General features: G+C 40.1%; 1 protein-coding gene across 1 annotated transcript in view; it reads left to right on the top strand.

Moving 5' to 3' along the window:
- Window positions 1–22,694, top strand: part of ERC2 (ELKS/RAB6-interacting/CAST family member 2) — a 669,672-nt gene that overhangs the window by 428,696 nt on the left and 218,282 nt on the right. Inside the window, exon 11 of the mRNA XM_037041287.1 lies at window positions 17,863–18,010. Within this exon, the coding sequence (XP_036897182.1) occupies window positions 17,863–18,010 (148 nt within the window). The remainder of the gene's footprint in view (window positions 1–17,862; window positions 18,011–22,694) is intronic.

The following is a 22,694-nucleotide window of genomic DNA, read 5'->3' as shown; positions in this document are numbered from 1 at the left end:
TGGTTCCATATACATTTTTGAAATATGGCTCTAAATCTGTGAAATATGTCATTGGTATTTTAATAGGGATTGCATTGAATCCATAGATTGCTTTGGGTAGAATGGACATTGTAATGATATTAAGTCTTCCAATCCATGAATACGGTATATGCTTCCATTTATTTGTATTTTCCTTCATTTCTTTCCTCAGTGTTTTATAGTTTTGCAAGTACAGGTCTTTTACTTTCTTGATTAAGTTTATCCCTAGGTAGCTTTTTTTCCCTTATTGCTATAGTAAGTGGGATATTTTTCCTAGTTTCAATTTTTGTATTCCATTGTTGGTGGACAAAATATGCCTTCAATTTGTGAATATTGACTTTGTATCCTGCTGTTTTGCCAAATTCATTTATTAAGTTGAGTAGTTTGTTTTGGTGTAGTCTATAGGATTTTCTATATACACTATCATGTCATCTGAAAATACTGACAGTTTTAATTCCTCCTTTCAAATTTGGATGCCTTTTATTTCTTTTTCTCATCTGATTCCTATGGCTAGAACTCCCAATACTCTGCTGAATAAAAGTGGTGAAAACAGACACCCTTATCTTGTTACTGATCTTAGGGGGAAAGGTTTTATTTTTTGCCCATTGAGTATGATGTTGGCTTTAGGTTTCTCATATATGGCCTTTATTATGTTGAGGAATCTCCCTCTGGTCACACTTTGCTGAACATTATCATAAATTGATGCTATACTTCACTGAATGCTTTTTCAGCATCTATTAATATGATCATATGATATTTATCTTTCATTTTGTTTATGTGGTCTATTATGTTTGTTGATTTGTGAATATTATACCACCCTTTCATCCCTGGGGTGAATCCCATTTGATCATGGTGTATGATATTTTTAGTGTAGTGCTGTGTCCGGTTTGCCAATATTTTGTTGAGAGTTTTAGTGTCTATGTTCATCAGTGATATTGACGTGTAGTTTCCTTTCTTTGTTGTGTTTTACCGGTTTTTTAAAAATATATTTTAGTGATTATGTTATTACAGTTGTCCCATTTTTCCCCCTTTCTTCCCCTTTACTCTGCAGATGCCCTCTCACTCTCATTCCCAACCCCCCCTTAGTTCATGTCCAAGGGTAGTACACATAAGTTCTTGGCTTCTATATTTCTTATACTATTCTTAATCTCCCCCTGTCTATTTCATACCTACCATTTATACTTCTTTCTTTAAAAATTATTTTATTGTTATTCAATTATAGTTATCTGCATTTTCCCTCACTACTCCCCACCACCCCAGCCAAACCCACCTCCCTCCCTTGCTTCCACCTCCCTCTTGGTTTTGTTCATATGCCCTTTGTAATAGTTCCTGAAAAGCCTTCCACACATTATGCCCTTCCCCTCTCCTCTGGCTATTGTAAGATTGTTCTTAATTTCAATGTCTCTGGTTATATTTTTTCTTTTTTCTTTTGTTATGTTCCAGTTAAAGGTGAAATCATATGGTATTTTTCCCTCACTGCCTGGCTTATTTCACTTAGTGTAGTGCTCTCCAGTTCCATCCTTGCTGTCACAAAAAGTAGGAGCCCCTTCTTTTTCTCTGCTGCGTTAGTATTCCATTATGTAAATGTACCACAGTTTTTTGATCCAGTCATTTACTGATCAGCACTTAGGTTGCTTCCAGTACTAGGCTATTGTAAATTGTCTTGCTATGAACATTGGGGTGCATAGGTTCTTTTGGATTGGTGTTTCAGGGATCTTAGGATATAATCCCAGCAGTGGAATTGCTGGGTCAAAAGGCAGTTCCATTTTATTTTTCTGAGGAAATTTTATACTATTTTCCACAGTGGCTGCACCAGTGTGCATTCCTACTGACAGTGCACTAGGGTTCCCTTTTCTCCATATCCTCTCCAACACTTGTTTGTTGATTTGTTTATGATGGCCATTCTGACCAGTGTAAAGTGGTATCTCACTGTGGTTTTAATTTGCATCATTCTGATGGCTAGTGATGCTAAGCATCTTTTCATATGTCTCTGGGCTTTCTGTATGTCCTCCTTGGAGAAGTGTCCAAGTCCTTTACCCATATTTTAGTTGGGTTGTTTGTCTTCCTGGAGTGGAGTCATATAAATTCTTCATATATTTTGGTGCTCAAACCCTTATCTGAGGTATCATTGGAAAATATGTTTTCCCATACAGTTGGTTCTCTTTTTATTTTAATGCTGTTTTCTTTAGCCATGCAGAAGCTTTTTAATTTGATGAGGTCCCATTTGTTTATTCTTTCTTTTATGTCCCTTGCTCTAGGGGACATATCTGTGAGGATGTTGCTACGTGGAATATCTAAGATTTTCCTGCCAGTGTTTTTCTCTAGGATTTTTATGGTGTCACTACTTGTATTTAAGTCTTTTATCCACCTTGAATTTATTTTTCTGTATGGTGTAAGTTGGTGATCATGTTTCATTTTTTTTTGCATGTAGTTGTCCAGATCTCCCAAAACCATTTGTGGAAGAGGCTATTTTTACTCCATGTTATGCTTCTTCCCCTTTGTCAAATATTAATGGACCACAGAAACTTGGGTTTATTTCTGGGCTCTTTGTTGTGTTCCATTGGTCTATGTGTCTGTTCTTATGTCAGTACCAGGCTGTTTTGATGATAGTGGCCTTGTAATACAGTTTAATATCAGGTATTGTGGCCCTCCTTCTTTGTTCTTCTTTCTCAAAATTGCTGCAGCTATTTGGAGTAATTTATGGTTTCATATAAATTTCTAAAATCTTTGGCTATATCTTTGAAATATGTCATTGGTACTTTAATAGGTATTGCATTGAATCTATAAATCACTTTGGGTAGTATGGACATTTTGATGTTGTTCATTTTTCCACTCCATGAACATGGTACATGCTTCCATTTGTTTGTGTCTTCCTTGATTTCTTTCTTCAGTGTTGTGTAGTTTTCTGCATACAGGTCTTTTACCTGCTTGGTTAGGTTTATTCCTAGGTGCTTTATTTTTCTTGTTGCTATATCAAATGGGATTTTTTTCCTGATTTCTGTTTCTGATATTTCATTGTTGGTGCACAAAAATGCCTTTGATTTCTGAATATTGAGTTGGTATCTCACTGTTTTTGCAAAATTCATTTATTAAGTTGAGTACATTTTTTTTGGTGGAGTCTATAGTATTTTCTATGTACACTAGCAGGTCATCCGCAAACAATGACAGTTTTGTTTCCTCCTTTCCAATTTGGATGCCTTTTATTTCTTTTTCTCATCTGATTGCTGTGACTAGGACTTCCAGTACTATGTTGAATAGGAGTTGGCATCCTATGTTGAAAGTTGGCATCCTGACCAACTTTCTAGTTCCTGACCTTAGTGGCAAAACTTTTATTTTTTGCCCATTGAGTATGATGTTGGCTGTAAGTCTGTCTTATATGACCTTTATTATATTGAGGAATGCTCCCTTTATTCCCAATTTGCTAATTGTTTTTATCACGAATGGGTGCTGTACCTTATCAAATGCTTTTTCTGAATCTATTGATATGATCATGTGATTTTTGTCTTTGCTTTTGTTTATGTGATGTATTACATTTACTGATTTGTGAGAGTTGAACCATCCTTGCATCCCTGGGATGAATCCCACTTGGTCATGGTGTATTATCTTTTTAATATATTGTTGGATGTGGTTTGCCAATATTTTGTAGAGTATTTTAGCATCTGTGTTCATCAGTGATTTTGGCCTGACGTTTTTTTTCTTTGTTATGTCTTTATCTGGTTTTGGAATTAAGATAATTCTGGCTTTATAAAAAGAGTTTGGAAATCTTACATCTTCTTTGACTTTTTGGAATAATCTGTGAAAAATAAGGGTTAGCTCTTTCTTAAATGCTTTGTAGAATTCTCCTGTGAAACCATTTGATCCAGGGCTTTTGTGCGTTGGAAGCTTTTTGATTACTGCTTCAATTTCATGAGCTTTTATTGCCCTGTTCAGTCTTTCGGCTTTGGGCCGTTTTTTTGTTTTGTTTTGGTTTTTGGTTTTTTGTTTTTTGTTTGTTTTTTTTTTTGGTCTCAGCCCACTTGTTACATAGTAAGTGTCAGAGCTTCAGGTATTCACTAGGGCAGGGCAACCCACTTTGCTGCATTGTGGCACTGTATGCAGGTGAGGGGCCTGAGAGGGAACAGTGCTGCTTGTTCAGCTCTCTGCCAGTTTTCAGTCACTTCTTCTGCTACCCACAAGCAAATTGGGCTCTTCTGGTGCTAATTCCTGGGTAGGTGATTTTTTTTACATTCTAGGACCCTGTGAGTCTCTCTAATGAACTCTCCTGAGAGGATGGGATTTTCTCTCGATGTCTCAACCCCCACAGGTATTTTTCAATCAGAGGCTTTGAGGCTTTATTTTCCTGCACTGGAATCCTGGGTTACATGGTCTGTCTCACTCCCCACTTGTTCCTCTCAGTTTATAAGCATGTAAATGTGGGGCCACGTGCTCTGTCAGCTGCTGTCTAGCTCAGTCTGCCAGCCACAACTTTGGCCACCCCTGTTCCCCAGACACCACCTTGCCATGATTCCTCTCTGCCCAGCTACCCGTCTCCACCCCTCCTACTGGTCTTGATGAATGTTTCTTCTTTAACTCCTTGGTTGTCAGACTTCCATACAATTTGATTTTCTCTCAGTTCTGGATGGTTTTTGTTTTTAAATTTGTTACTGTCCTTCTTTTGATTGTGCAAGGAGGCACAGTGTATCTACCTACACCTCCATCTTGGCCAGAAGTAATTTTTTTGGTTTTGGAGTTAGGATAATGCTGGCCTCATAAAAAAGTGGTTGGAATTCTTTCTTCTTCTTGAATTTTTTGGAATAGTTTGAGAAGAATAGGAGTTCTCTCCTCCCTAAATGTTTGGTAAAATTCACCTGTGAAGCCATCTGGTTCATGGCTTTTGTGTGCTGGTAGTTTTTTAAATTACTCCTTCAATTTTACTAGTTGTTATTGGTCTATTCAGGCTTCCTACTTCTTCCTGGTTCCATTTTGGAAGATTATATGGTTTCAGAAATTTGTCCATTTAGCCCAAGTTGTCAAGTTTCTTGGCATATAGTTGTTTGTAGTAATTTCTTACAATCCTTTGTACTCCTGTTATATTGGTTGTGATTTCTCCTCCTCCATTTCTGATTTCATTTATTTGGGTCCTCCCTTTTTTTTTCCTGATGGGTCTGGCTAAAGCCTTGTCAATTTTGTTTTTCTTTTCAAAGAACTGGCTCCTGGATTTATTGATCCTTTGAATTGTTATTTTAGTCTCTATGCCATTTAATTCTGCTCTGATCTTGATTATTCCCTGCTTTCTACTCACTCTGGGCTTTGCTTGTTGTTGTTGCTCTAGTTCTTGCAGATGTGGGTTTAGGTTGTTTATTTGAGATTTTTCTGTCTTTCATAGGTAGGCCTGTGTTGCCATGAAGCTTCCTCTTAGGACTGTGTTTGCTGTGTCCCAAAAGTTTTGGGCTGTTTTATGTTCATTTTCATTTGTTTCCAGATAGTTTTTTTATTTCTTCCTTGACCTCATTGTTAAACCATTCATTATTTAATAGCATGTTATTCAGTCTCCATGAATTTGAATGTTGTTCACTTTTTTCCCTTGAGGTTGATTTCTAGTTTCAAGCTATTGTGATACTAGAAGATGCTTGATGTGATTTCAGTTTTTTTGAATTTGTTGAGTCTTGTTTTGTGTCCTACCATGTGGTCTATCTTTGAAAATGTTCTGTGAGCATTTGAAAACAATGTATATTTTGTTTCTTTGGGATGAATGGCTCTGTGTATATCAATGAAATGTGTTTCATCTGGAGTGTCATTCAGTGCCACAGTATCCTTGTCGTTTCTTTGTTTGGAAGATCTGTCCATTGCTGACAATGGGATGTTAAATTCTTCTACTATGAGTGTGTTGCTGTATATTATCTTTCTTGAGGTCTTCCAAGATTTTCCCTATATATTTGGGTATTCTTATGTTGGGTGCATATATGGTTACAAGCATTATATCTTCTTGAAGGATTATTCCCTTAAGTATTATAAAATATCCTTCTCTGTCTCTTTTCATGTCCTTTTGAAATTCATTTTTTCTGATGTAAGTATTGCTACCTCAGATTGTTTTTTTTTTTCACGTCCATTTGCTTGGAATGTTTTTTTCAAAAAACCCTTCACTTTCAGTCTGCGTAGATATTTTGTTCTGAGGTGGTTCTCTCTCTCTCTCTCTTTTAAACATTTTATTTATTTTTAGATAGAGGGGAAGGGAAGGAGAGAGAGTGGGAGAGAAACATCAGTGTGTGGTTGCCTCATATGTGTCCCCCACTAGGGACCTAGCCTGCAACACAGGCATGTGCCCTGACTGGGAATCGAACCAGTGACCCTTTGCTTTACAGGCGCATGCTCAATCCACTGAGCTACACCAGCCAGGGCTGAGGTGGTTCTCCTGTAGACAGCATATATGTGGGTCATATGTTCTTATACATTCAGCTACGCTATATCTTTTGATTGGAGCATTTAGTCCATTTAAATTTGAGGTTATTTTTGATAGATGCCTTTTCATTGCCATTTTCTCCTTTGTACCTATGTCTGTCCCCGACTCCTCTCTTCTTTATCTTCTTAAAGCAGTGCCTTTAATATCTCTGGCAATGCTGGTTTGGTGGAGATGTATCCTTTTAGCCTTGTTTTGCCCAGGAAGCTCCTTATTTCACCTTCCAATTTAAATGACAGCCTTGCTAGGTAAAGTTATCTTGGTTGCAGGCCTTTCATTTTCTTTACTTGAAATACTTCTTGCTATCCCCTGCTGGCTTGTAGTGTTTCTGTGAAGAAATTGGCTGATAGCCTTATTGGAGTTCCCTTCTGTATTATTAGCTGTTTCTCCCTTGCTGACTTTAAGATTCCCTGTTTGTCTTTGGATTTTGCCATTTTAATTGTGATGTGTCTTGGAGTGGGCCTCTTTCAATTCATCTTAATTAGGACCTTCTGTGCTTCCTGGACTTGTGCGACTTTTTCTCTCATCAAGTTAGGGAAGTTTTCTCTACTTTTTCAAACAGATTTTCTATCCCTTGCACCTCTCCTTCCCCTTATGCTATCCCTATGATATGGATATTATTATGTTTCACGTCATCTTGCTGTTCCCATAAACCCTTTTCTTTCTTTTTGAGGCTTTTTTCATTTTGTTGCTCTGTCCGGGAATTTTTTTCTACCTTGTGCCCCAGCTCACTGATTTGATCCTCTGTTTCATCTAGCCTGATTTTAATACCTTCTGCTGTGTTCCTCAGTTCAGAAATTGTATTCTTCATTTCCTCCTGGATCTTATTGATAGTTCCTGTGTCCTTATTCATGCTAGTATAGTTCTCAGTAAGTTCCTTGTCACTTCTCTGGAGTTCTTTGTGGTTCTCAGTGAGTTCATTGAGCATCCTTATAATCATTATTTTGAAGTCAATGTCTGATAGTTTGCTTGCCTCTGTTTCATTTAGCACTCTTTGTGGGTGCTAAATTCCTGCTCTGCTCTCGATTGGGGGGTTGTTTCTTTATCTCTACATTTTAGATGACTCTTCCTGTTTGTTTCTTCTTCTTAGTTGGTCTAGTTTGACTCCCTGTCTTCTTGATGTGAATTTCTGGTGCAGGAGACCTGTGGGATTCAGTGTTGCAATCTCCTTGATCTCTTAAACTTGATGCTTTTGGGATGCCATTTATGCGGTTTCTCGGTTATAATTGAGTTTTGGTTGTTATTGGGTCATTCTTTGGTGGAATCTTCCCTCCAACTGGCTGACTGAGAGTCACTCTGCCCGCTGTGTCATGTATGCTGTTGTACAGGTGTTGCCAGAAGAAAATCAGGCAGCCCAGGAAACAAACCCACACCTGCAAAAGTCACCACCATCCACAATCACACTATCAAGAGCAAATGAGCCAATATTAATAACGGTGTAAAAAGATTAAGACTATTATAAGAAAGGGAACATGAATATGAGATGATGAACTGAAAGAAAAATGATTTTGAGAGGGTAGCAAAAGGAGCCATAATAAGGGTAGGGGATAGGGAAAAGGTGGTGAGAGGAAAAAGTAGAATTTACATTGTAAATAAAAAAGGGAGGGAAAAAGGCTGAATTGAGTAAGAGAGGGAAGAGTATAGTATTATGTTTAAATAGAAATATAAAAAATATAGACAGTGAGAGAAAGAAAAAAAATAGGAACTAAATTGGAAAAAAAGACCCATCACAGCACCATCAACAACCAATGAGCAAAGATTAATATAGGTGGGATGGGAATAAGAGGGGAAAAGAAAGAAACAGCAAAAAGCTTAAGAGATGTCTAGAGGAAAGGGAAGTGATTTTTGAGGTAATAGAGAAAGAAGGAATACTAAGAGTGAGGAATGAAAACCAGGCTAAAACAAAAATTAAAACTTAAAATAAATAAAAGGCAGGAGGAAGGTAAAATGCAGTAGGAGGGGGAATGGTAAAATTAGAGATTGGAAATGCAAAACTAGTTAAGATCTAGGATTAAATTGAAGAAATGCAACAACAACCACCATATCTAGAATCAGGAAGCAAAGATCAATAAAGGTGGAAAGAGAAAATAAGGGTATTTTAAGAACAGGGAAAATAATATGAGATGACTGATGACAAGAAAAATGGTTTTGAGTGGCTGGAAAGGGGAGAAATAAATGGAAACAAATCACAGCAAGAGAGAGAATAAAAGTTAAAATGAAAATAAGAATAGGACATATGAAGGTAAAAATAGAGTAAGAGAAGAAAGGAACAAAATTTGAGATTTGAAATAAACTGTAATATAAAAACTAGTGACTTAATATGCACAAACCTAAAGGACAAGAAATAAAGTTAAAAAGCTATGCAGAAATGACAATAATGCAAATCATGAAGCAGACTGTGGTGGAATTCCTCCCAGTAGTATAGTATTTAGCACTGTTTTCTCTTAGTGGATCTGCCCCTGGTGATGTCAGATGGTGTCCCAGTCTGGTCCTATGCAGCCTGTTGGAGGCTACCAGCAATCCATAGCTTGTGGCTCTCTCCTTCGGTTATTAATCTAGTAACTCTGAAATCAGCTGTCAGGCTTAAGTGCCACAGGGTGGGGCAGAGTAACTCCTGAGGTGGGGGCTACTGCTTCCCCTCAGGCTGATGCCACTTGGAGGGGAATTCTTTGCCTAACTAAGCAAGATGGCTCCTGCAGTATAGAGAATGATTCAGTACCTGGATCCTTGTGGCTGCTCCCCCAGTTGTCTCCCCAAAGGCACTGTCTCCAAATTCCCCTCAAGTTTCTATAGTCCACTCTGCCCATCCTTTGCTGGATCCCAGGGTAAGTGGCTTCAAATGAAATTTTATGTGGTGGCCCTTTTAAAAGGTTCTCTGTGACTCCAGCCATCTCTTCTTGGCAGGCAGAAACCCTGCCATTTTTTTGGATGTTACCCGGGTTCCTTTACTGGCTCTGCTGCTGTGTGCTGGGGACCCCAGCTTTGGGTTTAGACCCCAAACTTCTCCCTGGGCACTGAAACTTCCCTCCAGCACTTCAGCTGCCACCTGTGAGAGCCCAGCCTGCCCTCTTGTACCTCCTCTGCACTTCGAAAAAGTCACATTGTGGTGAAGTGGTTTCTTCTGTCTGTCTGGTTTTGATACTTCTCTGCAGGTATTGTTCAGTTCGTTTTTCCTGATGATTTCTCCACAATTTAGTTGTAATTCCAGATTGGTTCTGGGAGGAGGTTAGTGTAGCTTACACGTACTCCTCCACCATCTTCCATCTTTGCTTTCATTTTGACCCTATTTCTTTGCTCAGGGCCCCTGATAAGTTGTAAGGGGGTAGGGCCTTCAGTGCTCACGAGGGCGGGGCAACCCTCCTTGCTGCACTTTGGTGCTGCCTGTGGAGGAGGGGCCAGAGAGGGAACAGTGCAGCTCGCCTGCTCCGCTCGAGAGCACTTTTCAACCAGCCAGTCTCTTGCGTGAGACTGGGAGCTTCTCCCACCACACAACCACTGTAGTCCACGGTCACCTCTGAGTCTCAGTCTCCCCTTAAGTTAGCCCCTCCCGCACAGCCTGCTGCCCCGCTGCAGCCAGCCCTGCCCCAGGGGTGCGCAACCTCACAGCAGTTTCTCTCTGTCTGCCACCTTACCAGTACGGTTGTTCTTTTTGAATGTTTCTTTAATTCCATGGTTGTCGGAGTTCCATGCGGTTTTATTTGGGGGCACTTCTGGTTTTTGTGGATTTTATATAGGTTGTTATTCTCCTTTTGGTTGTGTGAGGAAGTGAACAGTTTCTACCTCCATCTTAGCTGGAACTCCAGGGATTCTTTTATGATGAACAGATTCCTCTTCACACTAAAACCCTGTTTTCTCCTTTGTTTGCACAAAAACATCAGCTTATGAAAGTCAAATGTGCATCTTACCAGAAACCAATTCCAGAGGCTTCTCTGACAGTCTGACTTGAAAATAAGAAATCTACTTGCACATTTACATTTGCAAAGGGGAGCCCAGTAGAAAATAATTCAAAACTTTTGAATCTTTACATTTGGTGGTATGCATATTAGTGCATATTATGAAACAATAATTGCTGACCTTTGTATAGTTGTGTCAGGCACCGAACAAAATCTTTGCGTGCATTGTCACATTTAAATCTCATAACAATTCAAGAGAGAGTTACTGTTATCCTTTTTAGTCCATTTAGAGGAAGTCTAGGTTTTACAGACATTAAGTAACTTGCTCAGGTTCATAGAAACAAAAGGTATTACAGAGATTCAAATCCAAGTGTATTCAACTCCAAAGCTGAGACACCAATCCAGGACCTTTTTCTCTGAAGGACTTGACTGATATTTTATTTGTGTAGGTAAGTTTAACAAAAATTGTAATAGGCTAAGTTATCTTTCTCTATTTTTAAAATTATTTTCTTTGATGGATCTGGCATACTGTTAAAGTTCTATCTCATACACATCCTTAGCCAGGACCCAGACAGTGGTCCCTTTGATCCTTTATTGCCTTCTCATCAATTTTCCAAGGGGATGGGACTGGAGAAAGCAATTTAGGATGGGGCAAGCGTTCTTCCTGGCACTCGTCCTCCTCCAGCCTTGGGCCTTGTCCATATGGCCCCCACACTCACCAACACTCCTTTGTAGCAGAATGCCAAGTGTTGCTTGCATATGCATCTTAGTACCCTGAAGCACACTGGCGTTTTTGAGCTTCCTGGTCCTGTTGCACTTAGAAGATCCCAAGGATGGGCCAGCTGCATCCCTGTGCCATGCTCTGGGTGAATAGTGGAGTAGAAACTTGTGCATGGACCTAAGACTTTCCACAACACTCTGTGGCTTCAGTGTTAAGAAACTCCTAGTGGGCTGGGATAGGAGTAAAAGACAGAAAACTGTACTTGAACAATAATTAAATAAATTAAAAAAACAAATTCCTGTCATGTGCTATTAGATTTCAAAGACAAAATTTTGCAGAATTGGAGTAAACTATCACTTGAGGTCAGTTTTAGGTGGGCAACAGAGAACAAACTGCATTAAGCGGTCTGGGCTGCCAAAGCCTGGCCTTTACGGATCTGGTCTGTTCTTTGTCCTTGTTTAAACTCATAGTTGTTTAAATGTATCTTACCTTGTGGGCCCCACCTCAGGTGAGCTATTTCATTCTCTGTGTGGGCTGTTCTGCATATATAATACATCATTCTACTAATGGATAGTGTTGGTATTAATTGATATCAAAAGTCTTTTCATTCTCAAGATGCAATTTGAAAATACAGCTTTGAAAATTTAGGCAAATGAGCATCTTTCTCCAGGGTTGATCCCAGCAAACCTTCTCCTACCCTCACCCCAGGGGTGAGACAGAGGCTGTTTTGAACAGAATCTTTCGTCACTGTCTGTCTTAAGTCACCTCCTATTGAACTTATGGTTGAAGATTCAGGGTCATGAGGGAAAGAAAACAGTAATTAACTGGCAAAGTTGATTGAATGGAATATTTTTTCCCCACAGTATGATTAGAACATGACTGTGGGCTGAGCACCATACATAATGTAGGTTCTCTCTTATGTGTCATTATCCAAAGATTTCTTAATAGAATGCCTTTTTTAAGCATCTGCTTTTATATTTGAATGTGTTCCTAAAGATGGGTCAGCTAACTAAAACAAAATCCCACAAGAAAAAACTGTGTTAATGCTCTTTCCTCCAACCAATTTATAACAGTTTCTAATTGGCCTGCCTCATTTACTACTCTGAAAATTAACTTTAGACACCTCCCTCAGAGCTCAAGTCATCATTAATGAAAAACAGCAACAGGGAGTGAAATAGAAATGTTTATAAAGCTCCCTTTTAAATTGACTGTGATAAGTGAAGTAGCGATGTATTACCATCAGGCTATTCTGGAGTTCTCTTTGTGAAGGTCACAGGCAACACTCAGAAGGAGGCATTTATCTTGGTGGGAGACGCCCTTCAGTCCTCTTTTGTTTTATTCCATGGAGGATTTTTTTCAGTGTGGCTAGAACCATTTTTTTTCTTTTATTAGCTGTATCTTGACTACCTCCTACAAACTGAATGACAGTTTAGGGTTATTAAATGTGTTCTTGCACATATTTTTATCCATTGTTAACCCTGACTAAATGCATACAAGGGCACATAATTACCCCCTGCCCCGCTCCATTGTTGCCCATATTTGCTAAAGAAATTATTCCCTTTGACATTTGTTTAGGCTGCACTCTGATAAAATGCTGTCTATGGTCCACTTTCTTAGTTTGGCATTCAGCAGGCTGTTACACTTTATTTCTCTTTGCATTATCTTATCTTCCTTTCTAGAATATTTGGGCTTCCTTTTTATATTTTAAGTTGCATTTTGGGCATAGACAGATCACCTTAGTAATTGTACGCTGGAACATTGCAATTTCTAAAGATAATTTTGCAAGCCTTTAGCGTATACTTAACCCCACTAACTGTCACTAACTGTCTAAATATGAGTACACACCTATGTTCTTTCTGTGTTGTCTGTGAATAAGCAAAGAGCAGATTAAGTGCTGAAAGTGATTTCAGGCCTGTGGGAACTTTCTTCGGGTTGATGGGACGGTAGCAATTTCTGAAGAAATGCAAATCTGGTCTTGAATCTAGAAGGTGATTCACTTGATTGGGAAAATAATGAGAAATTTTCTTGTGTTTCCAATTTATATACATGTGCCTTGTCACTGATACACTCTTTGCACTGTGCCTTTTAAAAAGGTGTAGATATAAAGGAAGTATCAGAACTGTAAACCTCTTAGTTTTCTCAGTATTTAGAAGGCTGAATCAAAATTCCCTGTTGGAAAAATAAAAAACAGGAACATTCAATTTAAGCTTCTTCATTTATTACAATGTTTGCCGTTTTCTCAAAATAGACCTCTGTGTATTTTCAGTAAAGTATTCAGTATTAGGTGCTTTAAGTGAGCAGCTGTGTTAGCAAATTGGCTTCTGGGAAGTATGAAGGTGTAGGAGCTGATGCAGGGCTGGCAGATGAAGCTAATCTTTTATAAAAATTTAAGTTCAGAAGTCCTCACCCTCAAAAAACCTTGACTTTTAAAGCAGAAATACTGAAAGCCTATAACTGCAGAATTAGCTCACAGTGATTAAAACTATCAGTTAAAATGTATTAGCTTAGTAAAAAAGTTATTTAAAATTTATATTATAAAGCTTATTGTTTTTAAGAATTAATGTTATGACTCTGTCATCCTAGAATGAAGCTTGCTTTCCCTGGCATCCCTATACAAATAGGTAATGGTCACATATAGAACATGTTTGTAAGGGTCCTAAAGTGTGAAATGTTCATTTTTTTTCTAGTTTTATATACTTTTACTATCTTCTGTGATTTATTTATTTATTTTTTAAAGATTTTATTTATTTATCTTTAGAGGGGAAGGGAAGAAGAGAGGAGGAAACATCAATGTATGGTTGCTTCTCGTGCATCCCCTGCAGGGAACTGGCCCCTGCCGGAAACTGGCCTGCAACACAGGCATGTGCCCTGACTGGGAATCGAACCGCAATCGTCTGGTTCACAGGCCCGTGCTCTATCCACTGAGCTACACCAGCCAGGGCTATCTTCTGCGATTTAAATAGACTGGAATTATTGAATGTAGATTTCTATCAAGATGTTTTAGGAGACATTATCATTAATTATGGTCGGTAAGTGAGGGTTTTAAAATATATATAACCCTCCTTACACTAATTTTATTCAGAGTTTTATCATTATATAATGGCAGTACTTATGAAATAGATTATTAGCCAAAGCCAAACAAAAACAATGCAATGAGGAAATAATTATGAAGAACAGAATTGAGTATATTGTATATGCATATTAATATTAATGAGTATTTTTAATGTACTTTTATAAAAAAATTTAAATGTAATTACATTTGGGGTTGTATTTAGTGATAACATCTGTAAACATTTAGGAATTGATATATGTTATTCTCTGACAGAAAAATGATAGAAGTTAGTTTATTGAGAAATATATGTTAAATTCTGGAAAGACTAAATTATAGAATTGCAGGAGAAAAAAGAGTTTCTAAGGGTCACTCTGGAGATTGATGATGACTTTGAAGTGTTATTAAAGTTTTATAATTCTGAATTTTGACTTGAAAGAGGAAAATGTGTTAAGAAGGACCATAGGACATAGAGCCATAAAAATGGACGTAGGTAGCCTGGCTCGAAGATGCTTGCAGCTGTCCTAGTGGCATAAGGTGTAGCTGCACCGGACGTGTGTGCGTGACAGTGTGTGTGGGCACTTACTGTGTATGTGGAACGAGAGCTTCAGGTAAACCATAAATAGCTTGATGAGAAAATGAGCGAATTTTACATGTGCCAAGTATTTGACGCATGTTCCTGTGGTGTATTTGTTGACTGAAAAGTTTCATTGACAATTTTTTCATGTTTACTCTTCTGATACTTTGTGGGATTAAATAATAATACAAAAAATTATAGACAGAAAATAATTAAAAACTGGCCTATCCATTCTACCTACCATGAGATAATGACTATTAACATTTTGATGTGTTTCCATGTCAAGAATTGTGAAGGGTCTGACACTTTTCCTGTGGCACACTAACAGATTAGCTTGCTTCTGTTTCATGGATGCAGGCAGCAGGCCGGGGACTTCCAGGTCAGAGACAAAGGACTTTGTGGCTCAAGGTGCAAACAGAACCATCACCATATTTAGGTCAATTCTTCATTCCCAAAATTCCATGAAGGCAAGGCATATGGGCCTGATAAATACCTATAGTTTCAGTGGGTTGCATTAAAGGAGAGCAACCCTGAGCTTAGGAAGCCCAAGTCTTTTATAAGGGGCAGTAACATGCCTGCCCTCTCATCTGGAAGGAGGCAGTGTTATGCAGGACAGTAAGCATGACTATTCCTGATCCTAAAGGAGACACTGCCTCTATCTTCCAAGGCTATTTATTATACAAACATCCTTGAAAAATCGTGAGAAAAAAAGGTAGTGCCTGTGCTCATAAAAAGTATACAAAATATAAGACTCACAGAGAATTGTCTTTTGATAAATGTAACTGTTTTCACACGTTATTAAGCTATTTTGCATCAGCATTTCATGTGGCTGCGTGTAGCCATAAAGAGTGAATCAGGGATGTAGCACAATTTACTATCAACTCCTAATTTTCTTCATAATGATTTTTTAGGTTTCTTCCACTGAAAATTTTCATCTGGACATTTTAATTTGGGACAGAGTGGGATAAAGTATCGTAATCAGTGGGTTCTCTCTGATTTGAAATCCACGCAGCCTCTTCAGCTTGGCCTTAGGCATAAGTGTGCATTGGCTATAAACAACAAGTAGGTCAACTGTCTCAAGATGTTATCCAGAAAGAGACAGGCTCTGTGAGGCTGGATATTAATGCTGCTTTGGTAGTCCAGGCCGCACTGGTTTTGCTCTGGAAAGTGGAGATATTTCCTGACATTTCCGCTGCTCACATGTCTGAGCCCCAGTCATAAGCTTCTACTACCTGGCATTAGCAGGGCTTAGAAAAGTCCATACAAATTCCTACAGTGAAAAGGGGAAATACATGAGATCCAAATAGTGACCCTATTGTCCAAACATCTGGAGAGGGTCTGGTCTGGTGGTAGGAATTAAAGAAAGGCAAAACAAGATCATGACCAGGTTTTAGTCCTGGGACTTGTGTGCCAAAACAGTCCCAATATTGAGGCTTTCCTGGGAGTGTAGGGTCTTCTCAGTGACCTAGAGTTTTGCTGAAGTGACACACATAGCTGGGAAAGACTTCCCTCCGTAGAAAGAGCTAAATGAATCACACCAGGAGAACCGTTTCCTAGTTCATAATGGCCCTGGAAAATTCCAGATTGAAATTTGCAACAGATGTTGCCAGGAGATTGGGCTATAAAATGGGAGGAGACAACTTTAACGCTTTACCCAGTAAGCAGTGATCACAGAGTAATCAGGAATCAAAGCATTGTAAATATTTTTTTAAAGTGAGAGGAAGAGTTGTATATTAGTTTCTTCAAAGCTTTTGAAAAGTATAAAGTGAATGTCTGTATTCCTTGAACAAACAATTTTGACACCTTTCTGTGCTCAGTTCACTTCTAGAAGCTTCTAGAAGAAGAGTTAGTGGTACACAAGAAAAATGAGTATAATTATAAATCTCTAAGATCCTTTGAAGTGTGACGAGCCCTATGGGAAAAGAAAACAGCGTAATGTGACCGGCCCGCAGCTTGGGTCCAAGGGGAATGGTGGTGAGACTGCAGGGACAGCAGGTGGAGATGGCTTTTCTGAGGAGGCTACTTTGAGCTGAGACCTGAATGATAAGGAGCTACATGAGATGAAGCCATTTTAGTCAGAGGGAACAACAGAGACAAAGCTTATGAGGTGAGAACCAGTGTAACATTTTCAAGGACTAGAAATGAGTTCAAGAACAGAATGTGCTGGAGCCTAATGATTGAAGAGAGAGAAATGGAAAAAGGTGACCTCATAGAGGTGGTTAGGGCCAGTTGGTATAACTAGTTGCAGGCATCAGTTAAAGGGTCTGGGTTTGAAGTCTAATGAGTGATGCAATGGATTTTTCATGCAACAGGATGGTGGAATCTGGACTTATATTGTTTTTATGGATTACTTTGGCCTCTGTACCAGGGAGACTAGTGGGTGGTGAGCTGTAGAAGCTAGTGGTTGGGAAACATTTCCTAGAGAGTAGATAAGTTTAGATAAGAGATGTATTTTGGAGTAAAACCTACTGATGTTGTTGTCTGTCTCTGGGCGTAGAAAGAAGGAAAGGAATCAAGGAAGATTTTAAATTTGAGGCTTGGGCTACTTGGTGGGTAGTGCTATAATTACTGAGATGAGGAATACTGAAGAAGGCATGATTTTTTTTGAGGAATGATGTGAATCACTAATTGCATTGAAAATAAAAAGAGAGCCCTAGTAAATATCTCTTCCTGCCTTCAAAGGGAAATCTTGCAGGGGAAAAATAATACTTGATATTCAAGTTGCTCCCCAGTTTTGCTGGGTTGTCTTGGAGTACATAGGACTTTACCTGACAAATCAATGGATGGGTGGATTGATGCATGGATGTATGGACAGATGAATTGATGGAAGAAAGGATGGATGGGCATATAGGTGAATGACTGGATGGACAGATGGATAGATGGATGAAAGTGTTTTAGAAGTGAATGTTCAGATTGACTCCCTCCATTTCTCGTATATAGATATATCTATGAAGCCACTGAAAGATGCCTCATTTAGAGGGCACAGTGTGTGAGGTCTCAGGGATTCTGATTCAGACAACTTTGTCCATTCTGAGATTCAAGGAGGTAGTTTGTCTTAAATATTACCCATAATTCCTTCCCTTTAAGGCAATACTTTATGCTCATTTCAATTATAAATGACATTTCTTTTACTTTAAAAAATTATCACAATAACCTTTATTTTACCAGACAGGAAGCACTGCTTGCGGCAATCAGTGAAAAAGATGCAAACATTGCCTTGCTGGAATTGTCTGCCTCCAAAAAGAAAAAGACACAGGAAGAAGTCATGGCCCTCAAGCGGGAGAAAGACCGACTGGTGCATCAGTTAAAGCAGCAGGTGGGGCCTTCTGCATGGAAGGTGTTTTTTGCTGGGTTTGGTCCTTGGGTGCTTTCTCTGGGTTTAGCTACTCTTCATTTTCCCATGTCCATCCTGCAGGCTCCAACAGCTAAAAACAGGTAGGTGTGAAGTTGCCCGAGTTGCCACTGGAACACCATTTACTGCTTTTCTGTGTGGACATGCATGTGCTTGGGCTTGTGTGGTTTGCAGCCAGCGCTGTTTTCCTTTCTTTTGTGTTAGCATCATTTCCGCAGAAATAGCTGTCAGCTCTCTTCCTTCCCGTGGACTTTGTATGACTTCTGACTAAATCCTAGGAACTACTAATTAAATTCTGGGCACATCCTCTATTTATCATCTTCTGTCTTGTTCACTCTTTGGGCCCTATAAAAAAACTCCCTTCAACCAGTTCTTTATATTTCTTTCTTACATACTTCCAACTTTGGTACTTCAACTCATGGTGCTTTTTCCTCATGGACCTTTTGGCTGAGGAACACCTCCCAACCTTGGCACTGCCAGACTATGTTTGGAGACCTCCCTGGCCATTATTCAATTGAATATTCTTTTTATTACCTCTTTACCCCATTATCCTGCTTTTTTCCCCTTATGACTAGGCCACAGTATTTCTTCTGAGGGAAAAGGAAGGAGAGACAAATTCCTAATTTGTGCAGAAAGTTCTTTACTTTCTGTAGGGTTTTCTGGAAGTGGCTTGAATAGAAATAATTGTACCTAAAGCATGTTATAAAATCAACCCTAAAATCTTCAGACATTATTTCTGCTCTTTATACAGTGTGGGGGCTTTGGGAAGCAATGGTTAAAGATATTCACTCAGATTCTAGCTTCTTATGAAAGCCAGCAAATATTATGGCTCAATGGTCTGTGGTCTCACAAGGTGGCTGTCACATCTTAGTTCAGGCCACATGTGGCTCTGAAACTCTCCAAATGCCACATGGTACCGTGTGGATTGTGTCCACATTGATTTCAGCCCCTGGCCTGGATCTCTGCCTGCTAGGCTGATCTGGGCTGAGCACAAAATGCAAGGTGAGTGGAAGGGAAACCCAGCCAACCCTCCCTCCTCAGGAAGGAAAAGGCATCCTTTGGCCTTGAACCAGAGTCTATTTCTCATGGGGCTGCCTTGCTGAAAGAGAGAGACCACCACCATGCCTGGGTGCCTTCTGCAGAGGAAGGGTCCCAGTCACTGCCAGACATTGGAGTCATTCCACAGAGCAGCATGCCTTGCTAGTGCTGGCCCCGGGGGTTGGGAGCCACTTCCATCCGACCTCTTTGTTTGGGGCTGTGCATCTTCTACACTGGAGTTTTCACCCACTTGGCCGTAGAAAGTCAAGATGAGCCTTCTTCTTTAATTTTTCCTAATTCCTTTGCTGTGCGCCCTGCGCCCTCCCCTCCTACACCTAACCATTGTAGCTTTTTCCCACAGGTTTATAGACCTAGGAAACAGGCCCTGAGCTCGAATATACCATGCACTTGTGATGCTTGCTACAGCCCAGATATTACGGCCAAGTACCACGGGTCCAGCTACGATGCATATATGATCCAAAGGTCTCAGGTCAGTCAGCTGCTAAGGAAACACTTGCCCCTGCCACGGGGGTGGGGGTGAATAAGAGCTACATCCTATCTTGACCTTCTCCTCTTCTGATGATTTCCAGTACTTGGTAGGCATAAAGTCTGAGAGCATAAAGGATAGCATTATATTTTGATTTGTGGTATACTTTCATTTGTTATATATTTACTAAGGGTTCCAGACTTGGTAGCCGCCCTACAAGGCCAGGTCTTCTGAAATAGTGTGGCATTGCTGTGAAGCCAAGGCTGCTGGAGGCCTCACTGTCAGGCATAGCAAACTATATTTTTCTTTCTGTCTCTTAGATACTTTGCTCCTCATATATCCCTGTACTTTTCCCAATAAGGAATTTTTTTAAGGCCGCTTTTTTCTTTCTCGGTATCATGAAAATGCACTCCTGGATTCCAGGAAGGATTGAGTGTAGCCCTTCAACTGGCTCCTGGGGAACTGCACAAAGCCTTCATTATTCACAACAGGCTTGGTTTTGGGTATCATGGGGCACCTTTGGGAAACCCAAGCCATGCAGAAGTAGGCTCCTGCCTGGGCTAAGGCAGGGCTAGAGGGCTATTGTGGAGAAAGAGGCAGCAAAGGAGAAGGATGGGCTCCCTGGTGATTTAGGTTTGAAATCCTTTCCCATACCCTATCCTCCACAGAGCAAGAAAAGGCACATCAATGTATGTAGTCTTCTTGTAAATGATAATGATTCTAAGAATAATGCTTAGTTTGCTTGTAGTCAAGCAAACTAAGTGCGGTTGCTCTGACCCTCTTTTATTAAGTTGTTTGCTCTATGCCAGGATGTGTATCCAGTGTCCAGAGGAATTTGGTCCTGCCATCCTCACAGTAGCCCTGTGGTATGGGTACCAGGATTACATTTCTTTTCTAGGGGCATAACTGAGACTCATCCTGTGAAATAACCAGCCCAAGACACACAGCTCGTAAGCAATAGAGCTTGGGTTTGGGGCAGCCCAGCTGAGTCCACACGTGCCCCACCAAGTCCAGAAAGGAATTCAGAGTGATAAGCAGAAGGGTATTCCAGAAAGTGTGAGGTTCCTGAAGTTTAGGTGCCCAAATCCTCATTTAAGAATGTTCTCCAACCATTTACAAAGAGTGGGTTCTACCCAGAGCTTTTACACTTAGGCCATTTAATCACATCTATGATTACTAATGCGTTTTGGCTCTCACCATTTGCCAGTGACAGGTGTGGGTATGAGGCCTTTACATATGTAAACTAATGAACTCCCAATACAACTGAAGGACAGATGCTCCCATAGAAAAGGACATGGTACCTGGTGCTTGGACATGGACAAGGCACCATGTCCAGAGAGGTCAGGTGCCTTGTCCGGGCTTCACGGCTGAATGCACCACGAAGCAGGAAGAGGCCCTTTGCCATACAACCACAAATGGGTTTTGCAGATGCCATCTAGATTTGGACTGCTTAGGGTGAATCCCACTTCTAGCACTTGTTAGCTGAACAATCATGGCAAGAAACTAAAGCTGCCCGAACCTTGGTGTTCTCATTCATAAATTGAGTTAATAGCCTATGTAATTAAATGGGTTGTTGTGAGACGTAATGTGTGTAGAAGTACTTTATATATGGCTAACACATGATAGGCACTGAATATATGTGAGGTGCGGTTGCTCCTACAATTAATAATCATTGATTTTATCACTACCAACCCTCAGAGACAATTTGGTTTCATCATTGCTGCTTTTCACCTGCCTGGGAGTCACAACTCACTGAACACAGTTCGGATAATGTACTATTAAACTGTGGGAGACAGAGCAGACAGATGTCCTCCCTACCCTCAAATCCAAGCACTTGGGGAGCAGTGAGCAGACATGGCAGGAACTCTAGACCTCAGCTCTTAGCCTGCACTGAACAGGTTTGTGATTGAATTTGCTTGGTTTCTGCATCCAGTCCACATGGACATCAGTAATAGAGGACATCCCTGAGAGGGCAAGTCTCGGACTTCAGTTACCACCTGTGTGACTGACTTAGGAGAACAGAGCTGTTTTAGATACCCAGGAGAGGTATTCAATGGGAGAGGGAGGCCGTGGGTCTGGGTATTCACCTGTCCGATGTTCCCCAAGGATGCTAAGGCAGACAAGGGTCATAAGGGACTCCACTCTCTTCAGACTGCATTTCGAGCTTGTTTCATTTCATGCAGAAGATCTCTTTACTGCTGATGACATTCCCAGTGACTGGATATGAGTAGCTCATACCACAATCCCCATGGTTATTGCACTTTGCTAACTACATGGCAGGCACGCAATCAACATTCATTGTGTGAATGAATACATGGTTCCCACATGCCAGGCTCTATGCCAGGTGCTTTGTATATACATAAGTTTACAAACATTATCTCATGTTTTCCTCATAATCAACCAACCAATACATTGCCTACCTATATGCATTAGGTTCTCTGCCAGGTTCTAGGGCTTCACCCCAAACGGTATTTTACCTGCCCCAATGAGAAAAGCATCATCCTGATTTTTCAGATGATCGAAGCAAGGCTCAGAAAGAACAGATGATTGAACTACCATCGTACCACTCATACCTGGCAGAGCAGAGTTGTTCCCTACTTTTTTGGAGTGCCGGCACCTTACTCTTTCCTGGGCTGAACACTGCTCCCTAATGCAACACTGTGAGCCATGGATTAGCCCCCTCGTGGATGTCATCAGAGGAGCCCAGTTCCAGTGCATCAGCCTGTGGCTCCCAAGATGCTCAGAGGCATGAGAATGAGAAGATGGGGGTAGCCTGGTGAGACCAAGTGCTGTGCTGGGCTTCAATTCAACAGCTATTCATAGAGTTCCTTCTCTGTGTTAGAATGCTAGGTATTTTTGGAATATATCAGTGACAAAATAGATGAAGTCTCCTTCCTTGTGGAGTTTATAATTAGGGGAAAGAAAAGTAACAAATCATGAACATAATTAATAAATACATTGTATGATAGAAAAAGAAAAGTATATACTAGTGTAAAGGGGAACGGGGTACCAGGATACAACCGATGTGCTGGTGACACTGTAAAATAGGGTAAACAGGATGGGCCTCATTAGGAAGGCGATGTTTGAGCAGGTATTTGAAGGGGGTGAGGGAGTGAGCCTTGT

This window comes from Sturnira hondurensis, unplaced genomic scaffold (assembly GCF_014824575.4).
Source record: "Sturnira hondurensis isolate 20B ecotype Veracruz unplaced genomic scaffold, ASM1482457v3 Scaffold0002840, whole genome shotgun sequence".
In the NCBI taxonomy this organism is placed as follows: Eukaryota; Metazoa; Chordata; class Mammalia; order Chiroptera; family Phyllostomidae; genus Sturnira; species Sturnira hondurensis.
The sequence above is the reverse complement of the archived record's forward strand: the minus strand, read 5'-3'. Positions and strand labels throughout refer to the sequence as shown.